Source organism: Fringilla coelebs (genome assembly GCF_963513975.1).
Source record: "Fringilla coelebs genome assembly, chromosome: 27".
NCBI classification, from domain to species: domain Eukaryota; kingdom Metazoa; phylum Chordata; class Aves; order Passeriformes; family Fringillidae; genus Fringilla; species Fringilla coelebs.
In genome coordinates, this window is record NC_140053.1 from 2,935,848 (window position 1) to 2,963,730 (window position 27,883).

The following is a 27,883-nucleotide window of genomic DNA, read 5'->3' on the forward strand; positions in this document are numbered from 1 at the left end:
CAGAGCCAGGCCCTTTCCACTCGGAGCCTCAGGCAATCCTCAGTATTTTCTTCTTCCCCGTGCCCCCCTGCACCTGAGCAATTAGGAATTCTCTCACTCCGTGGTACAGTGGCGTTTTTAATTACAACGCAGTGAGATGCATAGGGGGGGTTATTTCATGTTTGCTATACACACAGTGCAGTTCTGTAACTCTTGTGTGATGCTATCAGAACTAGCTTGTGTCCTTCTGTTTATTCTCAACTAAAGTTTTATCTTTCTGACCTTTTTTCACCCAAGGTGAAGTCTGTATGCAGCTTGATTTTTATTTCTCCTCTTTTAAATCGCCTGAAACAGAGCCTGAGGAGTAATTGCTTTGAAGGTTGTTTTGTTAAATGACAACTTGTCACACAGCCCCTTGGACACTGTTTAGGGACAACTCACAGAAGTCACACATGGAAAAAGAATAAATTAGTAATGTGTATTTATTTGCATTTGGTTACAGTACACAGACAAGGAGGACACTGAAATTATTACTGAGATATTTTTGCAGCTGCAGATTACATGAGTGACAGTGCACAGAGCAGCAGTCAGAAAGGAGAGGTTTGCATAAATACAGACACTGGAGTACAGGGATTTCACAGTTTTCACAGCAGTATGTTACAACTTTACACTTTAAATTACTACACCAGCTTGAGTAACATTGGTTATACTTTAGCAGTGGTCCCAGGATTCAGGTACAGTCAGACCAAGGATAAGAACATGGTAAACAAATTGAAAAACAACAGACAACAACAACAAAAAGAAAAAAAAGAATTCCAAAGTGATGGCTTATGGGAATGACAGGCACATTCCCCTCATGGGAAAGGTACAGCTTGTTACTAGAGTTCAGTAAGGCATACCTATGAGCCAAACTCTACCCCCCAAACCCTAAATCACTTCTGGAAACAAAATGAAATGAGAATAGAAAAAAAATAGAAGTGTGAGAGACGGTATTAAATACAGCAGGTAACAGAGGGAATAGCACAAGTTTTGGTTTTATTAGAGTAAGTTTCTATCCTTATAAAACAGTCATTTTGCACAGTTTGACCAGGCAGCTCGACGTCTCTGTCCCAATAATCATCTTTACACATCACAGTCCCACTGTGGCTGTCCCTGGCCAGCTTTCTGTCCTGGTGCACTCCAAGGCACCAGCAGCCTCTCACATGGTCATGTGCTCCGGTAGGACGTAGGATATGTCATCCCAGGGGTGACGGTACAGACCCTGCTTCAACCTCTTCTGGTCCAGGTAGTGTCCTGAAAGGAGAGGGGTTTATGCTAAAAATCCCCATCCCTCCTTCAGTCTTTGCCTTGAGCTGGATTTCTGAATCCCCCTGGGCTTCAGATTTGCCTGGTGTTCCTCAGGCAGGGCGGCCCCAGGAGGGAAGGGGCAGGGAGGATGTGGTAAACTCACCAATGAATCCCATACTCCTGCCCAGCACAAAGATGCCATTGAGAGCTCCTATATCAATATATTCATCTGCTTCTTCCCTGCAAAACAAAGGGAAAGAAATGGCTCCTGGTAATCAATCTCAGATGGGCTGCCACCTGCTCTAGTGCCAGAAGACACAAATTCCTCTGACAGCTTACTGCCCCAAAAGCCAGGGCAGGCTGTTTCCTTCCCATGTCATGGAATTCTGCCTCTCAGGAGCTGGCAGTGCAGCTTCATGGGACTATGGTGAAAGAACAGCTTCCCCTCACTCACCGTGTGAAAGAGCCACAATTCCTGAGCACATCAACAAAGGCCACTCCAATAAAGCCATCTACATTCAGGATAAGGTTTGGTTTCTGCAGGAAATAAAACACATGCAATAAAGATGTCAACAGTGCAAATGGTGTTCACCTGGCATCTTCCACTGGTGATTTAAGGGCTGCCTGTAGCTGGGGACACACCAAGAGCTACACCAAATGGGAATGCTGGAAAATTAACCCAGAACAAGGGGTCCCTTGGATCAGCCCCCAGAGGTTCCCTGCCATGTGCCAACAGCCTGGGATTTACACCCAGCAGTGCCTCTGTGGACAGTGGCCACACAGATGATGGTTTGGCTTGTTCAGCATTTTCCTGATAGCCAAATGCCTTCAGCCTTCCCAAATTACAGCTGTACTTGGCTTCAACCCTGCCCCAGACACAATCCACAGCAACAATTTATGAAGTACTGTGCTGAAAATACAGCTGAGGCCCAGTCACTCTCCCTCCCAAGAGAACCAGTGCCCACAGCAGTTCAGAGCTGGTGCCCTTCACCTTGGAAGTCGTGATTTTTTCTACTTCGAGTGCGTAGTCCAGCAGCGGAGTGGCTGGGAAATGCTGTTTCACATAGTCCTTGAGAATCTGAACTCTCATGTCAGGGTTGTTTATCTGCAAGTTCAGAGCACATTACAGTCAGTGATGTTGCCTCTTACTGAAACTCTTTGTAGATTTAGGAGAATTTGGTCAATAGCTGCCTCTGGAACTTGCTGATTTTCTTTTCTTTGCTTTCACTCTTCCTCCACCCATCCCTAAAAATCCCTCAAGTTTGTCCTAATGCAGTTTGCTTACGGATTTCACTCGGTGTCCAATGCCCATGATCAGCTTCCCTTCTTTCTTCATCTTATTCACAAATTCCATGGGGATAATCCCACTGTCAAAAGCTTTGCTGAACATTTTGGCTGCAGCATCAAGTGCTCCCCCAAACCGGTCACCCTGGGTGCAGAACAAAGGCAATTACATCAAAGGACTCCACAATTAAGATACAAACCCAAGATTATCTCTGCCATCCACCCTCCTGTCTCTGGCATTCATGACATTAGAGTTGGGCAGGCACCTGAGAGAAAACATTTGCTTATCTCTCACATGAATGCTAATTTGGAGCCGGTGCATCTCTGCTAGAGACAACGGGGGGGAAAATTCGATCCCATGTCTGTTTAACAACTCTTGTCAGAGTTCAGGCACCAGAGTCAACACTGACAGCAATTTGGCCGCTACAAAGTATTTCCAGACTCAAAGGAGACACACTAGTCCAATTTACTGGAAAAATGGACCAGATTTGAAACCAAAACCAACATATTAGAGTTGAAATTCAAAGTTTGAGTGGACAGACACCACCACTCTGTGACTCTGCAGCTAATCCAAAAATTAGCAGTAATAAAACCTAGAAGAGTAATGAGAAACAAAGCTAAACCTCCTGAATATCAGGTACTCACAATAGTAAGAAGGCCTGAAGTGAGGCTTGAAACCAGATCTTTGCCAGCCCTGGCACAGACAATGGTGTTGTGGGCTCCAGACACAGCTGGCCCATGGTCTGCTGTCACCATCAGGCACATCTCAATGAACTGGCAGGCGTACCTGGGTAACCTGGGCACAGACACCACATCAGTCAGGGACAGAACACAAATGCAAATGTTTGTAAAGTCCCCAGCCTCTCCAGAGCTGAGGTGACACAAGTAGTCACAGAGTGTGAATCAGGCTTAGAATACAGAAGTTTCCTCAATGCACCAGAAGACTCATGGAAAACTTCATCCTGAAATTAAAACACTGTGTGCAACCCAAAATGCTGATAGAGTGTCATGGAGGAAATACAGAGATGGCATTCCAGTGAATCTACCTTCACACAAAGGAATCCTGGAATTACTTTTTTAGCTTAAAAGTCTATTAATAAACAAGCAAAAGTCCAAAGAATCTGCAAGCTTTCACAAGAACCACCTCACCTCCTCTGAAACCAGAGCAGGCCTAGAACTCCTCCAATTCCCATCTCCTCTTTGAAGACCTCAGTGATGGGCATCCCAGCATAGATCAGCTCCTGCCCTCGCTCGTCACAGATGCTGGTCATGAAGGAAGCCGGTTTGCGGATCAGCCCCAGCTCCTGGAATTGCAGGGTAAAGACAGGATGTTAAACACCCCACACCAGCAGAGAGGGGCAGCACAAGGCAGAGAGGGCAAATAGCAACATCTCAGAGCAGCTTCCACAGCCTAAAATCAGCACAGCTCACAAGTAACAGTGCAAAGCACAAGGTATAACACCAGCATGGCGTCCGGAATCACAGCCAGTGCCCTGTCTGATTCCAAGAAACCCAAAAGCAGCACAGCTCACCCTTGCCCAGGAGTAATCCATTGGCACAGTTGGAGGAGGCACTTCCTCAGCTGGTTCAATCACTCTTTTGGCCACAAGATCCTGGTACACAGACCTAGGGAGAGAATCCATTCAGTAACTTTGGTCCTTCTAAGAGATCCAGGAGAGATTAAAACCCCTTAGACCTTAAAACCCCACAATAAGTAGAATCTGCTTTACTTAAGCAGAAATATATTCTCTATCAGGCCAGAATTAGTGTCCTGAGAGCTTTTGTCCACTGCTGAAGGTGCCCTGTGAGTGTGACTTACTGAATGACTTCTCCCAGCTCATCAAAACTCCGGGGAACAAACACTCCAGCTTCCTTTAAGGCTTTATTCTTTGCTACAGCAGTTTCAGAGGCCTGGTTGGCACAAGCTCCTGCATGGCCAAACTGCACCTACAAACAGGAAAAGAGAGCACTAAGGAATACAGATTGTTACCTGCAGAGAGTGCAAGAGAACAGAGCCCTGACTGGGAACACCAGTGGCTGCACATCTGTCTCCTCTGGACTACCAAAACTCCTGGTTGCAGTCAGAGCCAACAGGGCAATCACAGGGATGTTCTGATCTGGAATCCCTCCAGTCTCATTCACTTTGTGCCTCCCTAAACTGCTCCACTTCAGAGCTGCTTAACACAGATCTTTGCCATCCCCACTCCAGAAACAGGTAGCTATGGGAATTTGCTGCTTTCCCTGGCATCTTTGGGGTCCCTTCACAAGTAAGCAGAATCCCCTGGAAATTTCCTGTGAGAGAACTACTGAAGCACAAGACATCTTTATCATTTGTATTTATAAACTTTTGCACATTAAAGTTACTACTGCCAGTTCTGGAAGGTTTAGGTACAATGACTGAAGTTGTGTTTTATTTCCTGTTGTGGATATATTCCTATTTTATGCATTTGCCCCCATTTTTACATGTACCTCTGAGGAGAACATGGTGGCACAGGTACCAATGCACCAGCACACCACTGGCTTGGTGATCCGGCCCTCTTTAACACCCCTGCAGATCTTGTACTCTTCTGTGCCTCCAATCTGCAGGGAGAGAGAGAGTTCCAAGCTGCACTTTTGATAAAACCAGCTCCAAGACACACACAGAAGCATTGCTGCAAGTTTTTCTCCTTTTTCACAGAATAATGGCTGATGTCTCAGAACAAAACCCCCTGATTTTTCTGTTTCTTTTATTTATTTTAAATGGGAAGACTATGCTTGCCTGTGGAATACATTCAATTTCTTTTGACAAAAGCAGCAAGAAATAAAATTTGGAACATTCAAGAACAGTAGAAGCTGCTATTTAGCATCCTTGCAACCAGGTCAGATGCTCCCAAAACAAAAACCACACACAGGTATTTCTCAGAGAGTTAAGTGGTCTCACTCACCTCCCCCAGTACTACAATCATCTTCACTCCTGGAGTATCCTGATAACGCAAGACATGATCCATAAAAGTCGAACCAGGATATCTGTGTGCAACCAGGAGAAAGTATAGAAATTTATTTATTATACTTTTCTAAAAAAATCCCCAAAAACCTAACACCCAACCTGCTCTTCTCTTGCAGCCTGAATTACGAGCAGCAACACTCTTCCTTCTCCAAATTACCAACAATTTCTCTGTTGACCAACTTGAAAACCAGTGCCTGCTGAAGGTGCCAACTCATACCTGTCTCCTCCAATGGCCACCCCCTCGTAGACCCCGTCAGTGGTGCGGGAAATGATGTTGTTGAGCTCGTTGGACATCCCTCCAGAGCGGGACACGTAGGCCACGCTGCCAGGGCGGTACAGCTTCGATGCCAAGATGTTATCCAGCATGCCTCCTGTGTTGCCTATTTTAAAGCAACCTGGCTTGATCCCACCAACCTATAAGAGAAAGGTGTAAAGCCCTTTAAAATCATCAAACTGAGGAGCATTTGTGTAAGGCAGCAATTCCATAGAGAAGGGAGGATGGCAAAGACTTTAAGATGAGAGACTGGCATGCATTTCCTGTGAGTAAAGACAAAGTGCATTGTAGGCTACACTTGATCCACTGCAGAAAGCTGATCTGAAGGTTAAGAAAGACAGGAGAAGGTGGCCATCAGTACTTACAGTTGCAGGCCCAATGATGGTGACTCCCTTTTTATCAGCTGTCTTGATCAGTTTGCGTGTCAGGGCCTCCGGAATGCCCTCGGCAATAATGGCAATGGTGCGGATCTGCCAGTGGTAAGAGAAAGAAAATCATTGTTACCCCACAGAGCTGCCCCTTGTCAGGGCCCTGGGAGGTCACTCTGTGCACTCTCAGCCAGGAAGATGAATCTGCAGGCTGCCATGATCTTCACAACAGGCTCAATGCTCTGGTCAGAGCAGCAGTGTATTATAGTCAGCCTGAAGCAGTTACTGCTAATCCAGAAGCACCAAGATCCTCTTAAACAAATTGCAAGTCTAGCATTAGGATTTGCCAGGGACCCCCAGCATTCTGTGAAGGGTTAGAATTGGGGGTTATCTGCTAACTCAGAAAACCAAGACAATTTGCTAATGCCACCATGGTTTAAGAAACACCAGTACCCTGCTGACAGGGTCTTCTTTCTTCATTTGGGCTTCTTCTGGATCCTGCACTCACCTGAGGGTAATTCATGGTTTCAACAGTGCTGTCATAGGCAGAGCGCAGGGATGCAAAGTTGATGAGAACATCCACCTCTGGGTGCTTCCTCATGGCATCTGACATGTTCTTGTAGACTGGGATCAGGATTTCTTTGTGGCCCCAGTAGAACTTCTGCCTGTGGTCACCTCTGTGGAAGAGAAAATGGGAAAGCCCTGACCTGAAGGCTGCTGGAAAGGCAAAGGGACACAGTGCATGCAGACAGAGGAGTTTACAAACCCCATATTCTCAGTCCCTGAGACTGACTGAGACACTCACGAGCACGTGAGCGTGTCTGGGGAGGGACCATATGACAGCAGAAGGTTCTTCAGAGAATAGGACAGAGCAGCATATGGAAGGAGACGGGCTAATGGGGACAGAGGCATCCAGCAGGATGAATAAGCTCTCCCACAGTGAAGTTACCAGAGCCTTAACTCTACTCCAAGCTGGAAGACAGAATGAGGCACAGAAAGAGTAATGAATGAGAGGCATGCAAAGCTGTGTCACTGGGCTGGGCTAACACTGGACTGAGGGAACAGCAAACCAGTATCTGTAGTGAGCAGCCAGGACAGCCATGGGAGGGCCAGTCAGCTTCCCAGTCCTGCTACAGGGGGATGCTGCCCATCCCACAGGCACGGAGGGGAAGCACCTGGGAAGGTCTCACTGTTGGGATTTACACACAGTCAGTAGATGCAGACTGGAACTGCAGTGAAGTCTGACTGAGCAGTTATTTGAGTGTGTGGATACTGGCTGTGCTGCCATACCAGTGCATTCGTGACAGAACATTCCAGGTTTTGCTAGCCTGGCTCCCTCCAAAAGGTCAAGCAGAATCAGATAATTACAGGTAGCCTTTAACTTCAAACCCTATTGCTTTTTCCTCCTTAATCAAGTGCAGCACTGCCAGAGGCTGCCACTCACAGATGGATATGGGGGTGCCTGCACTCAGCACCCCGAGGTTTGCACTTGCTGAGAAGTTATTACAGAGCTGCAATTACCATCAGAGCTGCAGAATAACAGTACAAGGTCTTAATTGTCAAGAGGAGAAATTCTCTGCAGGACAGAGGCTGATTAGACATCAGCTCTCCAGGATGTCTGTAAATACCACAGCAATGAACCAAAGCTCCTGCCTGGCTCTGGGCTCCCATCTCACTGCACTGGAAGCAACAGCTGCTGTTTCCCTTCTTTCTGCTTGCCCTGTCCCACAGGGAGAGCCCCACACTGAGGAGGAGCAATAAAACAGCTCATGCACACCCAATAGCCCTTCTCATCCCTGTAGGGATGGGTAAAAGAGGGTAAACACCACAAGGGAACTCTCTATCCCACCAAAGGATCCACAGGCTTCCTGCCTGCTAAGAAATCCCCGCTGCTATTGGAAAGAATAGGAACAAGATTTTATTTTTTTAAATTTTGTTTGGCTACATATCTTCTTTGGTATGTCAGCAGAGCTGCTATGATTCTGGATAATATTTGGAGGGGTAATTCCTGCTGCTGCAGGCACAGATCAAGGTGCCTTAGACAAGAACACAGCCAACAGCAGCTCAGAAGAAGAAGCCTTACACAGCCTGCCTGCCTTTGCTGAGCCAGGGGGCTGGAAAGAAAGCCCAGGTAGCCAAACCTGCCTTACTCACTGAGTGAAGAACAGAATTTGGACATCTGTCACTGTCATATTTTCTGAAAAATCCCTTTGCCAGGATTTCTTCTCCTGGGAAGATGAGAAGCCTCAGAGAAAAAAAACAGTATTATCTCATTTGCTTCTCCCTGTTTTGCTGCTTTGGAATTGTTTACCAACAGGTGCATGTTTGATTGGTGTCATGTGAATTGGTTTTACTTAATGACCAATCATCAGCAGCTGTGTTGGACTCTGAGGAGTCAGTCACAAGATTCACTCATTATCCTTCCTGTTAAGCCTTTCTCTATTCTTTAGTATAGCTTTAGTCTAGCATTCTCTAATATAATATAATAACATAAAATAATAAATCAGCCTTTTAGGAACATGGAGTCAGATTCACTCATGTCTCATCTCATCCTGGGGACCCCTGCAAATACCATAGAGATCTTTTTAAAAGTGCAACTTTAGTTCTGTGGTGGACACTAAGCTGTTTCAACAGCACAGCCTAAAATCAATGGTTTAAGAAAGAAGCCTACAAAGCCAATCCAGGGGTGGAAGGGAGCAGAGGAGAAGGTGTTCCAGCAGGGATGGAGACCAGGGCAGAGCCCCACTAAAGAACCACAGAGACTGAGAGAGGAGGAAGGTCACAGAAGAGCTGGAGGGCAGTGGAAGTGTGACACAGTCACAGGTACTTACGTGAAGGGATAAACCATAGCAGCCACTGAGGGCTCATCCCTGGAGCAAACATAATCAAAATCCAGCATTCCTTGGACAGCCCTGGTCTGCATCCCCCACACGATGGCCTTGGTGTGACGGCTGAACAGGGTTGTGGCTTTACCTGCTCAGGAAGAAGGGAAAAGACCCAATCTGTCACCATCATATTTTCTGAAAAATCTCTTTGCCTAAGATTTTCTCCTGGGAAGTTGAGAAGCCTCAGAGAAAAATGAAAATAATAATTATCTGATTTGTTTCTCCTGTGTTTTGCTGCTTTGGAATGTGGTTTGAGGATTGTTTATCCAACAGTTAGTTGTTTCATTAATTTGATGTGAATTGTCTTTACTTAATAAACAATCATGGTCAAGGTGTGTCAGACTCTGAAGAGAGAGTCACAAGATTTTCATTAGTATCTTTCAGCCTTCTGTCTTTATCCTTTCTCTATTCTGTACGAGTTCTTCCTGGATTTGGATCAAAGGTAAACAGCATTAGGGATTAAACAGGACACTGTTCCTCTGGCTTCAACAAAAAACCAGTCCTTGCCCTCCAGCCCTGCACACTCAGAGTTCAGATTCATGCAACATGACTTGTTATTAGGGAACTGAAAATTCTGTTTATCTTGCAGGTGCCTGCAAGGGGGTACCATGAGTGCTCCCAGGAACACCAAAATGCAGACCCAGAGGGGCAATGATGTTTGTCTGAGAGCAACAATTCAAGAATTCCCTTTCTACTGTCCCTTCTCATGATAAGGGAGGAAGCTTGAAGCTCTACTTTGCCTCCAGCTCAGCAGTTAATTCTCACACAGCACAGAACCCAACAGAGTTTTAAAGTCCCTAAAAAATAACTTCACAGAGCACAAGCTTTAATGGTTTGCTGGACTGTTAAGGCAACATTTAGTTAATTTGTGACTTTTCTGTGCTTTCCAAACCTGATAACCAGTGCCCCTGCACTACTTTGTTTCCCTTTGAAATAAGACATCAGTTATTGGTCACTCCTCCTTTTGGAAAGCAAAGAGCTTTTCACTATGCCTCAGGCTGTTCTTCTCTGTGATGGTTGTGTGGGGGAAGGGAGAAAAAACGAAATTCGAGATCTGGCCCTCTCTCCCCCAGAAACAGGAAGTATTTGTGCAGAGGCAGAGGTGATCTGCACTTGATAAAACAGATGAGAAGTCCACATGGTGACAGCTAAATATGCTGGGCAGGAGGAAAGGACCAGACAACACAGCAAACTTTTGGAGAGATAAAACAGCAACAAAACTAAGAGCTAAAAAAAGTCAGCTGCCAGCCAGGCCAGGCACATTCAGCAGGTCACACAGGTCCTACCTGAACCAGGTCTCGAGGCTGGGATTGAATCTGTTGAAGAGAGAATCACTCATGCAATGTTATGACAGAGCTGACTGCTGCAGGTGCTGCAGCAGCCCTCCTGTCCTCTCCACAGCACTCAGGGCTTTTGGGTTTGCTCTTGTCAAAAAACAAGAGACTGGAGCCCTTTCACTGTACTTCCTCTCCTTGTGCTGTTCCTGAACATCCCAGATCAGGGCAACCCTGACTTGCTGTGTGTATGAGCTCATGGCACAGGTGAGCTGCTAAACCCCTTCCCTGCACTCAGCACAAAGACAGGCAGGTACCACAGAACTGCTTCCCTTTACATCCAGGAAAAGCAGCATTTGTCCATCCTGCCTTTGGGAACAGCAGAGCACTGCCAGCAGCACTCCCAGGGCTGAACTTACCGAGAGGTGCTGCTGGTTTTGCCTTCTTAGCTGGAGCAATGCCATCTGGTTTGGACTCAGAGAAGGAGGCAGTTCTGCTTGGTGCTGGAGTCTGAAAGATTCAGAAGCCAAGTCAGTGAGGGACAGTGCTCCAGGTATGGCCTGAACACAGAGGAGGAGGTGGCCTTGCTTTGGCTACACTGGTATACTACAAATAAAACCAAAGAAAATGAGTTTTCAGTCAAGCAACAGAAAACTGAATGATCCAGTTGTAACTGTGATATGTTATGAAAAATCCCTTTGCCAGGATTTTTCTCCTGAGAAGCCTCAGAAGAGAAATGTAAATAATTATTTAATTGCTTTGAAATGTAGTTTAGAAGTTATTTACTAATAAGTGTATCTTTGATTAGTTCCATGTGAATTGTGTTGACTTAATAACCAGCCCCAGTCCAGGTGTGTTAGGACTCTGGTCAGTCACAGGTTTTTATTATCATTCTTTTCCAGCCTTCTGATGTACCCTCTTCTTTAGTATATAATTTTCTTTGAATATACTATAATATTATAAAATAATAAATCAGCCTTCTGAAATGGAGTCAAATTCTCATCTCTCACCTTGTCCTAGAAACCCTCACAACACCCAGTAGGTTCAACAGTCACACTGCCAGCTTTGAGGCCACATTCTGTGCACGAGTGAGATTGGGGTGGTCTCTCCTGATAAACCACACCAGCAGAGCCATGTCTGTTTTCCTAAACCATCCTACAAGTACACTAGTGGCCAAAATGCCTTTCCAGGCTGCCTTTGGGAGGCTCCTGACCCTGTCCCCTGTCACTGTGGGGAGGGAGCTCACCAAGGGGCTGCTGCTGAGGAGGAACTTGAGAGGACACATTTTGTGCAAGAGTGACACTGGGGGGGCTTCTCCTGATAAACATGGCTCTGCTGGTGGAGTTTGTTTTCCTAAACCACCCTACAAGTACACTAGTGGCCAAAATGCCTTTCCAGCCTGTTTGGATGGGCAGCTGCCTTCGGGAGGCTCCTCACCCTGTCCCTTTCACCATGGGGAGGAGCTCCTAAACCACCCTACAAGTACACTAGGGGCCAAAATGCCTTTCCAGCCTGCCTTTGGGAGGCTCCTCACCTTGTGCCCTGTCACCATGGGGAGAGAGCTCACCAAGGGGCTGCTGCTGGTGCTGAGGAGGAACTTGAGAGGACACATTTTGTGCACAAGTGAGATGGGCATTGGGGTGGCCTCTAAACTGCCCCAGTAGAGCCATACTTGTTTTCCTAAACCACCCTACAAGTACACTAGTGGCCAAAATGCCTTTCCAGCCTGTTTGGATGAGTAGCTGCCTTTAGGAGGCTCCACACCCTGTCCCTTTCACCATGGGGAGGAGCTCCTAAACCACCCTACAAGTACACTAGGGGCCAAAATGCCTTTCCAGCCTGCCTTGGGGAGGCCCCTGCCCCTGTCCCCTGTCCCCCAGGGGAGAGCTCACCGAGGGGCTGCCGCTGGCGTTGAGCAGGAAGTTGGCAGTGTGGGCTGCAGCCGGGGGCTGGTTGGGGATGGGCCGGTGGCCCAGGGCCATGCCCACGATGGCTGTCATGTGGGTCTCTGTGCCAAACACGTGGATGGGGATCCCCGTGGTCTTCCCTGTGGAAGTAGACAAGAGCAGTCAGCATCCTCAGGGGAAAGCCTTTACTCCTTGAGGAAGTGTTGAGAGGTTTTTTTTTGCAGGACAACATGTGCAAATATGCACAATCCAGCCTTCATAGAAACTGAGTAAGGTCACCATGCCCTTGAAGGACATGAAAGGAAAAGAACATGCTCAGCAGACAGTTCAGGATGCAAAGGCAGACAAGAAAACCACAGTGAGACATGAACAAGAAAGACTAATAAAAATTACCTGAAAGATTAAAATGCATGTGTAGAAAGATTTAACCAATCACGCATTAGCTTGAGGTATGAACAATAGAAAACAGTATAAATATAGCTTGCTTTTTGCAATAAACTGCGTTCACTTGATCATACTGATCATGGTGTGATGTCCTATTACTGATCCTCTGCAAGAAAGCTCTGGAAACCCAGGGCATCCAGGGAATATTTCTTGTCTGCTTTGGGGTGCCCTGAACCCCAGGGGAGCCCTGACTTTGGCCCTCATTCCTGGAGAAAGTTTCCCAGACTTCAAGATAGACTGGAATCCACAAAAGTGTGAAATAGATTATAGAGAGCAGTGTGGGTGTGTCACTGGGTGAGAAATTGAGGGTTTAGGATTTTTAGTGTGCAGTGGATGGCAGCAAGATGGAGGGCACAGGGTGTCATCCTGGGTTTCTTCTTCATGCTTCTTCTTCTTCATGGGTTTGGGTGGCATTTTGTAATTGGGCAGAAAAGTCCCCATTGGGATCAGTTATTGGGTTAAAAGGGAAAATAATCCAGGTGTAATTTCTTAATTGGATAGTTTAGTGTTAAAAGACCTTGTACCAAGAGATTGTTGGCCATTTTGTGCCTTCTAATGAAAAGCTGCCCAACTCACAGCAGTGAGACTGTTTTACTGATAAGAAATAATAAACACTTGAGTCTGAACATGAACTACTGTCTCAAGTGCCTTCAATCCAAAGCCAGAGAAACTGAACTGAAACCCCCACAGAAAGCCAGTGGAAGAAACAAGATGCAAAAACACAACTCAAGGACAAGCTTGGTCCTTACCAACTTCTCCCATGACACGCAGCCCTTCCTGGTAGTTGGGGCCTCCTCTTCGTACAAAGATCCTCACCTCATGCTCCTTCAGAGGGCCTTGGTAATCCTTAATTGCTCTCACAATGCCCTAAAAGAAACACACAGGACAGGTGACCCAGGCAGCCAGGCATTTACCCTGTCCCATCATCTCAGAAACTCCTGGAAAAGATGGACTATGAGCCTCAGCCAAAGATGGAATTGGGAAGAAGGGCTGCAGGCTGACAACTGTTTCTTTGCTGGTGTTTGAGACTGGTCACTTACTTTAAAGGTGGCTGCTACATTGGTGAAGTTTGCAATGCTGCCTCCAATAATCAGGATCTTCCCTGAGGGAAGAAACACAGGTAAGTAAATCCATCTCAAGCACAGAGTACTCCTAGATCAGGAAGCAGTTAAGGCCATAAAGTAAAACAAAGTTGCAGAGTAACCAGCTGTATTTAGTAGAAAAAAAAACCCTAAAGCAGTTGAGTTTAGCAGAGTGTGGAAGATAAGAGCTTTGTACCAAGCAAGAATGTTTGATAAGGATCTCTCAGGCCCCATGAAAAACCACAAGTCCTCTCTTTGAAGCAAGAGCTGACAGAAATCCAACCCTGATTTGTTCAGAAGGCAGAAGTACATTGAAAGCTCTGCCAGGGAAGGCTAAGCATAGTAACAGCCCAGATGTATCCAGGTTTTTCTGCAGGTTCACAGGTTCACAGCTTTGGAATTGCAGCATCTCCCTTACCTTCTGGGTGCTTCTCTCGGGTCATGAGGGACAGGATGGTTTTAGCATAGTCATAGGTCTGCTGCTCACTCGGGGCTCCTGAGTACTCCCCATAGTTTGCCAGCTCATTCACACCCCCCAGGTCACAAATGGTGTCACTAACAACACAAAAAGCAGTTATTTAAGAGATTAATTATAATTTGAGTCACTATAAAGTTTCTAAAGTATTCCAAATCCCTGGGGAAGTGGGACTCTTAACAGGGGGACAGTGCTGTCGGCTGAAAACAAAGCTGCTCTCTGGGGGGCATGACAAGATTAAACTCAGTGACCACTACAACAATCTTATTACCCTCAACAGCCTCCAGCCAGCTTGTTTCTTTGTCAGTCAGAAAGGAACTGTATCTCTGTAAGAAACTGTATTAACCCTAACCCTTGCAAAATTAAATTCCACAGCTCACCCTATGTTCCATAGCATGGTGAAAAATCGGCACAGCATCTTCATTCTGAACAGACCCCAAACAGTCACAGTTCAGGAAAAATGGCTTTAGGAGACTCTACTTTCCAGAGGCTGCAGCAATTATGTCCTCCCAGCACTTGAAATCCTCCCCCCTTTGGAAACCTTTCTTTCTTTACCTGTACACCACTGAGGCACCACCACCAGCCACCATGGTCCAGATCCTGCCCTTGGGGTTCAGGATTGTAAGCTTCAGGCTGGCCCCACTCTTGGCATCCAGGTCAGCAATGTAGGCTTCCTGCAGAGAGAGCAGCACAACCTCAGCTTGCTCCTGCACCTCCCTTCTCCATCCCAAGGGTGCATTTGGACACACAAAGTGATGACACCTCAGGGACAGCAGAGCTTCAAACTCAGCATTTGTCAGGGACAGAGGCCCAGCTCCATCCCTCCATCACACAACAGGCACAAAATCTGAACAGAACTGTAAAGTCTGTTTTGGCCTCATCCAAGACTGAGACCTGAGGAAATCTAAAAATCATCTCACCCATGGTGACCACTCTGGCTGTGCTGGAGCCAGGAACATAATCACTGAGAGCTGTAATTTGGCTCAACGTGGTGCCCCTGCAGCCCAGTGTGCCAGGCTGCTGAGCAGCACTTCATCAGAGTTCATTAACATTCCCAGCAAAGACTCTGCCATAACAACCTTCCCAGGGACTCAGAGAGGGATGATTCAGAGACAAAAACTGAACTAATCCTTTTAAGAGCAAACTGAGTTGAGCGTTGGCATCCAGCAAGCTACATGGAAAGGAACAGCTAAATGGATTTCCTGGCCACAGTACAAAAACCTTCCAACTGAAGCATAATTATAATCATTAAAATGAAAAAGTCAGGACAGAAATCTTTTTGGAGAGAGAAGAACAGACCCCTGAAATAAGTAACAGAATAATTAAGGAGACAGCTCTACCTCCAAAAGCCTCTGAAGCTGCTGGGACATGTCTGGAGCAGTTCTTGTGCCTCCTACAGCACAGATCCAGGGAATTTGGAGAGGGAACAGGCACTGCTAGCTTTACAATAAAGTGCTCACTGTAAACTGTCCTCACTTTTTGGAAAAATAGGTGTATTAACATCTTCTTACTTATAAGTGGCAGAAATGGGGATTATTTTCCCTGGATTCACCCTTGGATGCAGCATGGTCACACAGCTGCTGCTCTGCTCTCAGAACTGTCTCTGACACACTGAGGGAATGTCAGCTCCTACAGGGCTCCCACTAACCACTGCTCCAAGAGAAAAATAGTGATGCTGAGGGGAGCAACGTGGGCAGGAACCACAAAAGGAAGCTCTGCACGGGCACAGAGCTCTGGCACACAGCTGATGGAAGTTAAATATTAGCCTCCATTAAAAAAAAAAGTCAATTCTGAATTAAAGAACTGACCAAACAAAGCTGGGAAACAACTGCAGTTCAGAGTGTGATTCTGAGCAGTCCTAGGACTACAGCTACCCCTGCACAGGTTATCATGGACAGCACTGCCCAGAGGCTTGAGACACAGCAACAACATCATTGGAAACAGCAATGCCATGGAGGTGGTAATCACATATCCTCTGAACACAGAGAGACCCAGCTGCCTCCCAGGATTTTCCTGGGAAGCTGTGAGAAAGCTCAGAGAAAGAATTAAAATGATTATTATCTCAATCTCTGCACCTAGCAGGCAATCTCTGTTTGTCAGAGATGTTTACAAGGAGGAGTTGTCCCTTCTTGACCAATAGGTGAGGGAAGATTCCTAAAGGACAATCAGGTCTTAGGTCCACCATTGTTTCTATATTATTAGAAATTCACAGTTCTTAAACTGTCTTTTCATGCCTTCTGCTGATGGAGTCTCTGTATCACCTCTGTCTGTCCCAGACACCCCTTCAGTGACACATGGGCATACAAGCAATGATAAATTCAGGGCACAGGGAAGGAATTCCAGCTGTCACTTGCCTCAGGGTAAGCTTCCCTGCCAAAAGGGGGGGGGAACTCCACATCCCCCCACTTCACTTTGCAGATGTAGTCAGCCGTGGCATCGATCTTCGCAGCCAGATCAAGGATGTAAACACCATCCTTGGTGACCACTGCAGGGAAAAACAGCACACTTAGCTCTGGTTGTACAGAGACACATCACAGATTTACCCCAACAGCTGGTACCACACAGGCATCATTGCACAATTGGGTGGCTGCTGTTTCCCCTGGCACTAGGCAGTATTGACCAGCCCCAGCAAGTTCCCTGAGGAATTAACCAGTAACTGGCCATGGTCCAGGCTCTGTCTCAGGGGATATTATGTCCTACAGTGCAGTTTTTACACTCTTCAGTTCTGCCTTAACATTCTCTTCAATGAAATTTTTCATTTCCTCATTTTTAATTCACTGAATAAACAGCTCAAAGACAGATCACTGCCACTTCTGTGCTTCTGCACATGGCACCTGCTGCTGTTGTGAATTACAGAACCAAAGGAAGGATCAAGAACACATTTCAGTAGTTCAGAAAAGAAAGTTCTGCTTCCCAAAATCTTCATTACCTAATGGATTGATCTCGAGGTATGTAAAATACAGATCTTCATAAAGGTTGAACAGGCCACAGATGAAGCTGGCTAAGATGCTGTAAAAAAAAAAGAAAAAAGGAAAAAAAAATTAACACAAATTAATGAAAGCAGCCAAATCTAAGTACAGGCTGCTCTGTTCATTGGTATGAGTGGCAATCTGCAAATCTACTTGGCATCATTTTCTTTCTTTCTCATTCATCTTCTCTGGACGGAGCCTGGGTGATGGATGACTCAAGGGAAGGAAGACCTTGATGACTCATCTTAATTACCTCCACCAAACTCTGCTGAGGACACAGTTGCTCACAACTGTCAGAGCTGTGCAGTCTGATTTATCTCCCTACAAGACAGAAGCACATCTTTGCCTCTCTGCTGATACCCATCTTTGTCAGATCTGAGCTTCCTTAGCTGTGATGGGGAGGAGGCTGCAGTGAACTGGTGGAGGGACAGGCTCCTTCACCCTTCAGGACTGCACAATGTCAGCAAGGATGAAGCTATGTTTGGTAAAATCATGACTCATATTAAGCTAACTAGGTATGGGCATCTAATTGAGGGAGATGCAGAAGCCTTGAGATCTACAGATGAGCCTGCAGAAGGAAGAACAGGAGAACAACTTTGGAGATCAGGCCAGAGCAAGGGAAGTTCTGAATTAGCAGTCAGAGCCAGATCTCATCATCAGTTCACTAAACAAAAGAAACTTCTATGCTGGCACAAAGGATCAGAATTCAGCACATGTCTCCAGTCTCAGGTTGAGACCCAAGCAGGCTGACAAGTGCTGCTGCCAAGTAAAAGCTCAGCACTAGGAAACCTTATTTTTGGGTTTTACAGGCAGCTGAGATAATGTCAGAGAGCTTGGATTCAGGATGCATGGCATATTCTGGAGACCAGCAAGAAGGGCAGGAGAGTGAGCTTCAGGGCTAAGAAAACAGAGGGATGTGGCACTGAGATAAAAGAGAGCAGCTGCTGCATGGCTGCTCCTACCAAGAACTGCATCTCTACTTACTCCTTCTTGTCAGCTGGTGCATGCTGCAGGAGATGCTTCTTCACATCTGCTTCACTGAGCTTCTCATCCACTGCCACGAGCAGCTTCTGAGCCTTGGCATCCACATCTCCCACATCCACACCCCCTTCGTGGTGGAAGAGCACATAGTCTCCCTCACGGGCAGCATAAATGCACACATAGAACTCTTCCTCCTGTGCCACACAGCAGGGACAAGCATTTAGCAGTGACATCCAGAGGCTTTTGTGCCACTGCTGGGATTGGGGCAGCTGAGCCCAAAGTCAAGCTTCCCAAGTGTAGCCCCACATTTCTCTTCACATGGAAAAGCAAGGCACATCTTCCCAAGAATATTTCTGGGTTTCACATTCTCTGAACATCAGAGAAAGAAAACACAATTCTTATCTCAATGGCAGTGCCTGTGTTTGTGCAAAAGCAGAAGGCAATATGGAGATTGTTTACCCACAGGGATGGTGTTTTGTCTCCCTGCCCTGCCAGGGCCAGGTGTGTGTGTGTGTGTGTGTGTGTGTGTGTGTGTGTGTCAGGACTGTCCCTGACAGTCACGAGATTCTGTGCAGTGTGTGCAGAGTTGAGTGCTGGGCAGATTCAGTTTAGATGTAATATAGTATAATATAGTACAGAATAAAGTAATTAATTAGCCTTCTGATATCAATGGAGTCCTCCTCATCATTCCTTCTTCGTCAGGGCCTCTCAGAGCAGCTACACCCAAGGAGAAGCAGTGCTGGAGTGGCCCTGACACTGAGAAACACTTGCCAGTCATTTTTATTTGGATCAGGAAAAGGAAACAGTGATATTAAAAAGATCTGTGTGCAGAAGTGTGCAGACCCATCTTTTTGCAGTTTTATTTGTTTTGTAGTGGCCTTGCTATGATGTACTCTCTTAGGAGTTTTCACTGCATTGGCAAACTGCTTAAAAATTATAAGGAATATGAAGGTGTATGAATTTATTTTCTACTTAAAATTTCAGTATGGAAATACAGAAGATGTTTCTGCCCAGGGTGTGCAACAACACTGTCAGCTCAACAGTACATTCCCAAACTTCTGCTTTCTCCACTGTACCAATCCAGCTAAGCATGCAAGCCCAAAGAGATTTAAAAACCTCCTTTAATGGTGTACTAACCTGCTTGTGAGGGACAAAAGGTTCAATCAGAAAGTTCTTCAGGATTCCCTTGGCATTACCAATCTGGGGACAGAAAACAAGATAAACACCCATAAACACTTGTCCAGCACATTTGTGACAGCATAAGGAAAGCTTTGAGAATTAATCAGCACTGCTCTAAAATTTCTCTCTCTCCACTGTGCCTGCTGGGAAACCACTCCTCCCTGTCCAGCACAGCATTCAGGATATCTGGTTACAGGACACAGTCACCTTTCCCATTCCTAACAGGACACAGGGGTATCAGAATTACACCAGGACAGCTGCTCTCCTCTCCCCTCCCAGAGACAGCTCTGTCACTGGGCCCTGCTCAGCACAGTGAGGCACAAGGGCTTGAGAGGCTCTTGGAGTAGTGGAAAATTCAGAAGAGAGGAACTCCTGAGCTACAGGCAGGAGCAGAGGCCACAGAGTAGTGTCCATCCGGAAACGGTATCAGGGAGCACAGAAGAGCAAGAGAATCCTTTAGCCCCTTCTTATGTGTCCAGGAACTATTTTGTGCAGGCACTTTCCTGTTCTCCAAACCCATGTTTCCAGGCTCAAGAGACACTGGGGGACACTCCCTGCTTCTGAGGACACCAGTGGTCCCAAGTCTGTGGCCCAGACCTTGCTTTTGATATGGTTGTTGTTGTGCTAAAGGAGTAATTTCCACACCCATGGTTTTCCCAACAGGGAGCACTCACAGTGCTGCTCCTGCTGTTTCCCAATTCCTGCTGCACCAGCTCAGAGCCAGAGCCAAATCAATCCCAGCAGGGCCAAAGGCATAAATTCCTTCAGGCAGCATAACTCCATCAGCTCCCAACACACAGCAGCAGGCATGGCAGGCACTTCATTATCATTAGCACTGCACTGTCATTCCCAGGAAAATAAATATTACACAGCAGCACTGAGTTAAAATAAGGGCCTGAAGTAACAATCATCAGCCAAAACACAGGGGCTGGCTGCAGGAGAGGATTTTAGAGCTTTTTTCCTGTCCTGGGAACAAAAGTGAAGCCTCTTTCGTGGCTCACTCACCGTGGTTTCCTGGCCCAGGCGCTGCTTGAGCCAAGCCTTGACCTGATCCAGGGTGAGGTTAATCCCAACCAGTCCCAGCTTCCCACGTCTCTTGATGAGCTGATCTGGCTTCACCACCAAACGCTGCAGAGGTTGGGCAAGAGAGTTAAAGGAAGAAGCATTAGAAAGTGATTTTGGTAGAGTGGTTCTCTGCAAATAGTGAAGCAAAAACTTAAATCAGTTCTGCACAGCACCCATCCTTGCAAAATTCCTTTAATCTTGGCAAATCAAGCTGCTGGTACAATATGTCTGAAAGTTTGGGTTTTCTTATGCTGTACTTTGAGAAAAGCTGCCTTGTTTCTACTCAGCTGTGAGCAGACATCAGAGGCTGAGGTGACAGCTTGTTCTGCCTTTTTTTTTTTTTTTCTGATGAAAAAGCCCAATAAAAGTCACGACAGACACAGACAGTTGCTCACAAAAATAATAATAAAAAAAAGCTCCTGCTGTCATTACACTTTGCTTTTGAGACTGGCCAGGGCCAGGGTCATGCACATTTCAGCCAACTGACTGTGGCTCTTTATAAGATACCCATGGATAGCTGCTCCTCGTTTACACACATCTCTAGCTTGCAAATATCCTTTTAAAGAACCAAACTAGAACTGGGTGTCATTCTCCTGTACCACTGATATGTCCTGGAACTTCAACAACTTAAGAATCAGAACACACTGTGCTGCAGTAAAAGGACACTGAGCATGGTCTTGCTGCTGGACCTGAAGCCCTTTCCAGCCTTACAGAACGTGCATTAAAGAAGACCCAAAAACAACCTTGCTCCCTTCTGGCTTCCTGCAAGGCTTTCAGAAGCATTGCTGATCTCCTCCTGCAGTTCATTCAGGCACTTGAGCATGGAACATCTAATTAGTGCAGGGCTTTTATCAGTCAGTCAGTCAAGGACTATGAGACACTCCTGTTCTCCAGCCAATGACTTAATTATATTAACCACTGGAAAGGAGCCAGCTTGGACAGCTAATAAAAAAGAGCTCTGGGTATGTTTTCTCTACAGAAAGTGTGAGGATATGAGATACAGAGATAAATGACTTTGCTCCCTCATTTCAGAGAGCAAAGCTTTGAGAATAGGGACTGACATCTCTGAATCAATCTCCTTTACCTTCTGTGCAGTTATGAGCAACTGCTTCACAGCTATCTCTGCTCCTGTATTTCAGTCTTAAAGGAATAATTAGCCCTCCATGAGGTGATAGTGAGCCTTGAAGCAAGATTTGTTTCTTCATCAGGGTTGGGAGTGACTGCAGCAGTGACTGGTTATAGGAACCTGCTCTTTGCTGATGGAGTGACAAAACTATCCATTGTCCCCTCAAAAAGGAAATAAGCCCAGAAGTTTCTCTCCTTAATTAGGTGAAAAGGCATTTTATAGGACTTGGGGGACTTCACTTTAAACTTAAGGATAGATAATTGGATAGAAGCTAAAAAGTCCTACTTGGGCAATTTACTAGAAAAATAAGAGAACAAAGAAATTAATTGCTATTGTGAGGTGCTTTACCAGGAGCAAGAATCTCTTGCACCTAGACTGGTTTTTATCTGTAAAGAGTTTTGTTATTTTGCCTTTTATTAAAACCTTTTTGTTTCCAACACTGCCACAGAAGCCATCCTGCTGATTTTATGCCTTCTAAGGTAGCCGAGCTATCTTGGGGGTGAAATAAAACTCCAAGAGCTTATGAGACGTAACTCGAAGATAATCATATTTCAACTGGTCCTTCAGGAAGGGTCTGGAGCGGTGCTCAGGTGGTGCAGGAGGACAGATCCTGCTGCCCCTGCCCTTACCTCGCTCAGGAGCCAGGGGTGGTCCTGGGTGAGCCGTGCCCAGTCCGTGGCTGGCGTGACCCGGGCATACTTGAAGCGGTTCTGGATGGCAGAGGACGTGCAGATGTACTTGTACAAGAACTCCTTCCCTGTCTGCTCAGAGATGGCTTTGGCTGACATGGCTACTTAGTCTGGATGGGGAAAAAAACCAAAAAATTAATCAGGAATGGAGCCCTGTTCTGGCAAAGAACTCTGCATCACTCAGCTCAACACAAACCCAAAGCAAACCAATTACATGTAAGATCATAAAGCTCCCCTGATAAGCAAGAATTGCTCACTTGGCTTAAAACTTCTACCCTGTTCCCCTGCCATGAACACTGTTTTCATCCAGCCCTGTCTGCAGGGAAAGGCAGAATCCCTGCAGCTTGTCCCAGCCACCACCAAGCCTTTCCCAAAGCCCCAGGCTGGAGCATCCCCTCACATCCAGGGCAGTGCCCAGCTCTCCCCAGTGTCACAGCACCCCAGGATTGCCCCTGGTGCAACCCACCTAACACCTTTTTCTGGTGCATTTCCTGGGAGGGATCTCCTCCCTCCTACTCACTTCTCTAAGGCATCCCACATTCCCAGCCAAGCCTGACTGTGGGCATGTCAGCAATCCCCATCCCTTTTCTAAAGCAAAAAGAAAACACTGCCAGGATTACCAAAACTAGAATAGGTTTATATCGCTGCTTTTTGTTTCAGAACAAGGTTTCTTGGAAAGAACTTTACATCTGACAGAATAAGATGCTCAAGACAACAATAAAGATAAGTTTAGACAGTTTGTTTTGGTTTTGGGTTTGGTTATTTTAAGGAAAATTCTAAATTCTGTCCTTTCCTATGGATGGTTTTCTTCTCTTTTCCAGTATATTCCAAACTAGTGTAAGCAAATGATCTCTGGCCTCAAGAGTGCAACTATTCTTTTTGATAAGGTGTCAAAGATCCACTTATTTTTAGCTGCCATAAACACTTATTTAAAAGAATATTTCATCCCAGTGACCCTGTCTGCATGTGTCACACACCAGAACTGAGTGCTGTGACCAGCCAACAGGTCTGGTATGTCTGGGGGGTCAGACTGCTGACAGGGAGGCTCAAGCAGCAGCTCCTCCTGCATTTTGAGTGACTGGGGTCATGTCACTCCTCCCCAAGCACTGCCAGTGTGGCAGGAAGCAAAAATACCCTTGGGATGGATTCTGGGAAAGCTGCAAAGCAGAGGGGCACCAACACAAAAAAAGGAGTTCAGATTTCACCTGAGCACTGGACAGCCAAATACTAAAACTGCTCATTAAGACTGCCTGCTCTCACAAAACACATACCCCACTGCAGACCCACAGAGAGAAACAGTTGACCAATTCCAGTTATTTTTTATGCTGCCCTCTGGTTATAACCTATATCCTATTAGCAAACACAGAATAGGCAGCTATTAACTAGCATATTGGAAATAAAGAACTTTTCTCCCTAGAGCAGAAAGAAGGAGGTGGGTCCATCCCAACTCCTACTCCATAGCAGGAGGCAGGCTGCATTCCCTGAGCTTCCAAAACCAAACAGGTCAGGCTGAGTAAGTGCTACTACTGAAAGCTGATAACTGTGCTTAAGGACCAGCAGTCAACCTTGCCACTGCCATCTTTTCAACTGCAATTCCAGGGTTAAAAATCACATAGAACTGCAGGGTTAAAAATCACAAAGAGTTCTGATGTAAAACGTGAAGAGGATTGCAGCACAGCTTCCAATTTAATCCCCAAACAGGATCAGGCAACGTTTCTGCAGCACCCCATCTTTCATCAGACTCAACCCCCATTCCTGCCACTAGAAAACTTGCCCCAGCTGCCTACTGAAAACAGTCCCTGTTAGTTTATTAGCCCCAAGGTGGCCTGACAAGAGAGATCTCTTGTGAACAGCCAGAGGACACCAAACCCCAAACCAACCCCCCAGCCTGACCCTGCAGGCACACACAGACACGTCCCCACAGGCACCACAGCACTGCCCAGCCTGACAGCTGCACACACACACCTCATCTGTACTGCAGAGCCCAAAACTTTCCACTGGAATTTGTACTTTAAGCAGAGCTATTTCTGAGAGCAAACCTGCTCCCACAATACCTGCAGCCACCATTTGTTCTGCCTGAGAGGGAGCTACAATATTCCTCCTTCAAATCCCTACAAAATCCATCAATTCCACAATTTGCTCAGGGCCTGTCCCAGAGAAACAATGTCACATCTCACTGCAGCAGAAGCAGATGGGTAAAAGAAAATGGCAAACATATTTCTTTAAGAAACCTAAGTATTTGTCATTTCTCCAGGGTGTCACAGAGCCTCTGAACAGCGCTGCAGAACTTCAGTCCACAATTACAAATTAAACCACACAGGCTGATGCTGGTTAAGCCAATGAATACCCTGCAAGTGCAGGACACTGGAGCCAGGCTATCCCTCAGCTCTTATTAAGAATAGTCCTGTAAAAAAAAAAACCTCAGTGGGATTAAGTGATAAGCATGCGATTCCTTAAACTTGAGCCATTCCCCTCCCAGAATAATTTCTGGTCTTTTTTATGTTGCTCCATTCTGCTGCTCCCCTGGTTTCCCTCACAACTTCATCACCTCATTTTTGCAGTAACACTACTGGGGTAAAGAAAGGAAACTACAGAATTCTTACAATGAAAAATAACATCCTTGTGTCATGGCAACAGAACAGCAGGAATGAGGCTGTTCTGACCTCATCTGCCCGAGTTTCACATCTCCTAAACATTAGCAAGTCTTAAATCACACCCCTCACTCAGTTTTTCCACTGTTCTAACCCTGCCTTTCTCGTGGGACAGAGAGCACAAAGCAATTGCTTCAGTCTGCTGAACTGTTAAGCTAAGAGAGATCAGCAGGAAAATAATCCATAGGGCATCAGCAATTGCTGGCTGTGTGTGCTCATGCAGGTTTATCAGAGCAGGTCCATTAACTCACTGCATCTGTTCTGCTAACAGCAAGCAGAACAGGGCACAGGCTCATGTCACTACAGAGGAACTGAATCTCCCCAGTTCCCCAGGAATGACACAGGTTCAAACTCTCACCTGGCAGAATTAATCTTATTTTCAGTCATGTTTAGCACCTGCAGTGCTGGGGAGAGCAGAGGCTGCACCTCTGAAGGTAAACTCAGGGGAAAAGTCCTTTTCTCTGCCCAAAACACAAGCTGTGGGATAACAATGTTCTCTTCCACTGCTCTGTTCAGCATTCACTAGCCAAGACTGATCTGCAATTTTCTCAGCATTTCAAGCCCCAGACCTTGCACCCACCACACACAAGGGCAGATTCATGTCAGCAGGACAAGTGCCACAGATTTCCATGAATGATTGTGTTCATTTAGTGAGGCTCCAACACCAACAGCTTCCCTGCAATACCGTGGAGACCTTCCTCTCATCACCCATACCAATTCAAAAAGAGCTGAATTCCAGCCTTTGCTAGCAAGTAAGAGACATGGATTAGATCATATCTTCAGGAGCTCAGCAGCACTTATTCCCTCAAAACATCACCTATCAAATAGATGCAAATCAGTTTCCTGAGTGTATTGACAGAGAAAAATCAGTGGGATGGTGGCAAGGCAGGCAAGAGTCCTTGAGCTGGATGTTGTGTTTGCTGTGACACAACTGACAGATCTGCCCCAATATATCAGCAACCAGCTGAAAGGTGCACCCAAAAAATCCAAAGGAAATACAGATGGAGAAACAGGGAGGCATTCCTGACACAGGACTCAGCTAGAGTCTCCCTGACTCCCAGGGATGTGGTGCTGCTCAGTGTGACACGGTCTGCTCTGCAAGGGGAGAAAAAGTATTACAGACATTGATTTAGTTTGTTTTTCTTCTAACCAGAAGAAGAGGTGTAAGTCAGCTTCAGCAATCTGTGTTCACACAGAACGTGGTGCTGAGTTCTGAGATCTGGATTGTACTCTGCTCCAACTGTACCAGAACAACACTTCAGACCAGGAGGAAAGGACTCCCTCTCCAGCGAAGGCTTGACGCCCACTCTCCCAAGAGCTGTGTCAACAAACCCACACCATAAAGCAGCCTCTCCCCTCCATTCTGGGTAATTTATTAACACAGTTCAAGCCAAGCCAGTATTTTCAGCCCATGGCAGCGTGAAAAGTTACATCAGCTCCCACCTGGCAGACCCGTGTGTTTCATCAGAGCACGGTGAGGGCTGAGAGCTGCAGCCAACGTGAGGTCATGGTCCCCCAGCTGTGGTTGGGAAATACAGTGTGGGGTGATGCAAACAGGTGCTGCATGCCCAGCTCTGGGGGAGGCTCCCTGCACACACAGAATCTCAGAGAGAAACAGCCAGGGAGGAGCACAGACCATGGACTGGTTACATGTGGCTACTGGAGACCTGGTGCCACAGGGGGGGAATTTGGGAATCCTATCTTTAAAGAGCATCTTATTCTGCAGCCTTAGGGCTCCTTAACAAGCTTACTCCTTAAGTCACTTGCACAGTGTGCAGCAGTAAAGGGCTCCCTGGCCACCGTGGCTGGGCAGGACTTCCAACGGTGGCTATCCTTGTTTGGGAACCACTTTAGACAGTGCTGGAAGAGCCCTGATACCTGGAGAGAGCTGCAGAGTCTCACATGCAGGACACCCATGCAGGGATTTGGGTAACAGCACTGGAAACCACACTTCATAAACCCCGTCAGAGAGGGCTGGTGGGGATTTCATCAAACAAGATGTATGATTAGTGCATTCTGAAATATGGAATTCATACACCAGCTGTGACCAGCTACCCAGCAGGGAATTTGGGGGCTCTGCAGCCCCAGCATTTCCAGAGCTGATACTCTGAGCTCCAAACCCACTCAGGGATCAGAAAGTACAAACACCTACAAACAGGATAGCCAGGGTGCAGCTCAGTTTTCAGCCTGCGGACAACAAACTGTTCAACAGAGACAGAGAAGGGAGAGTCTGCGGAGCAGGATGAGAATTTCGAAAGCAGCAAGACAAACAGGAGAGGTTTGCAAGCAGCAAACAGGACAGCTGGAACACAGCCGACTGTCCTGGGGAGGGAGCGACACACGGGCTGTGCACACACAGCCGCTCGTACGGGAACAGCGCGATCCCGACGCGGGGCTGCTCCTCCCGGCTGGCCACGAAAGGATTTTCCTCATGGCAGGGGAGGGAAGCGCTTTGGCTAAGACCCCCTCAGAGCAGGGGGGGGAAATGTATAAAGCCGGACCCTTTCCCAGCCCCGTGATAATCTCCGCGCTGTCACCACCGCGCTGTCCGTGCCCCGGAGCCGCCCCGGCCACCGCGCCCCGAGCGGGGCATCAGCACCGCTGACGGAGCTCCCGCAAGGTCAGGGCCGGCCCCGCCGGCGGCAGCGAGGGGCTCCATCCGGACCCCCGCTACTCGAGCGAGCCCGCGGCGCTCCCGCAGCGTGCGGGCCGCTCCCGGGACTCGCCCGCCCGTACCGCCAGCCGTGGGGGCCGCGGCCGGTCAGAACCAGCGCGGCTCCCGCCTCCTCAAACGCGTGGGCGCCACCGGCGGAGGCGCCCCGCCACGTGCCAGGCGGAGCCCGGCGCTGCAACAGCCCCAGCACTCACCTGGGCCCCGCTCGGCCGCTCCCGCCCCGCTCCGCTGCCGCTCCGGCCCCGCTCGCGCCGCCGCCGCCGCCTTTTGTTCGCGGAGCGCGGCCTCCCCGGCCCATCGGGCT

The 27,883-nt window shown here is 47.1% G+C and overlaps 1 protein-coding gene across 3 annotated transcripts; it reads right to left on the reverse strand.

Annotated features, from left to right (window-relative positions):
- Positions 1–464: 464 nt before the first annotated feature.
- ACLY (ATP citrate lyase) lies at positions 465–27,878 on the reverse strand. 3 transcript variants are annotated; one of them, XM_084222080.1, is made up of 29 exons: positions 27,774–27,878; positions 22,195–22,364; positions 20,380–20,502; positions 19,333–19,395; positions 18,199–18,389; positions 17,175–17,254; positions 16,600–16,730; positions 14,801–14,919; positions 14,189–14,325; positions 13,729–13,790; positions 13,438–13,555; positions 12,230–12,384; positions 10,757–10,847; positions 10,350–10,379; positions 9,010–9,151; positions 6,687–6,855; positions 6,176–6,280; positions 5,754–5,950; positions 5,475–5,556; positions 5,020–5,130; positions 4,370–4,497; positions 4,083–4,176; positions 3,700–3,854; positions 3,196–3,346; positions 2,552–2,695; positions 2,258–2,371; positions 1,721–1,803; positions 1,430–1,506; positions 465–1,272 (listed from the first exon to the last, which is right to left on the reverse strand). In XM_084222080.1, the coding sequence occupies exons 2-29, from the start codon at positions 22,351–22,353 to the stop codon at positions 1,178–1,180; spliced, it is 3,306 nt and encodes a 1,101-aa protein (XP_084078206.1). In that variant the 5' UTR covers positions 22,354–22,364; positions 27,774–27,878; the 3' UTR covers positions 465–1,177. The 3 variants fall into 3 exon arrangements, with proteins under 3 accessions (XP_084078206.1, XP_084078207.1, XP_084078208.1); XM_084222081.1 differs by having other exon boundaries at positions 14,801–14,915; positions 16,596–16,730; XM_084222082.1 differs by lacking the exon at positions 10,350–10,379.
- Between the last annotated feature and the right edge of the window lie 5 nt (positions 27,879–27,883).

Bases quoted from the DNA above. Each gene is read 5' to 3' on its own strand.
- ACLY (XM_084222080.1), bottom strand. From the start codon at position 22,353: ATGTCAGCCAAAGCCATCTCTGAGCAGACAGGGAAGGAGTTCTTGTAC. The intron at 6,856-9,009 runs GTAAGTACCTGT...TCTCTTCCACAG, and splicing joins GCTATGGTTTATCCCTTCAC to AGGTGACCACAGGCAGAAGT. The intron at 5,131-5,474 runs GTGAGTGAGACC...CTCTCCCTGCAG, and splicing joins TGATTGTAGTACTGGGGGAG to ATTGGAGGCACAGAAGAGTA.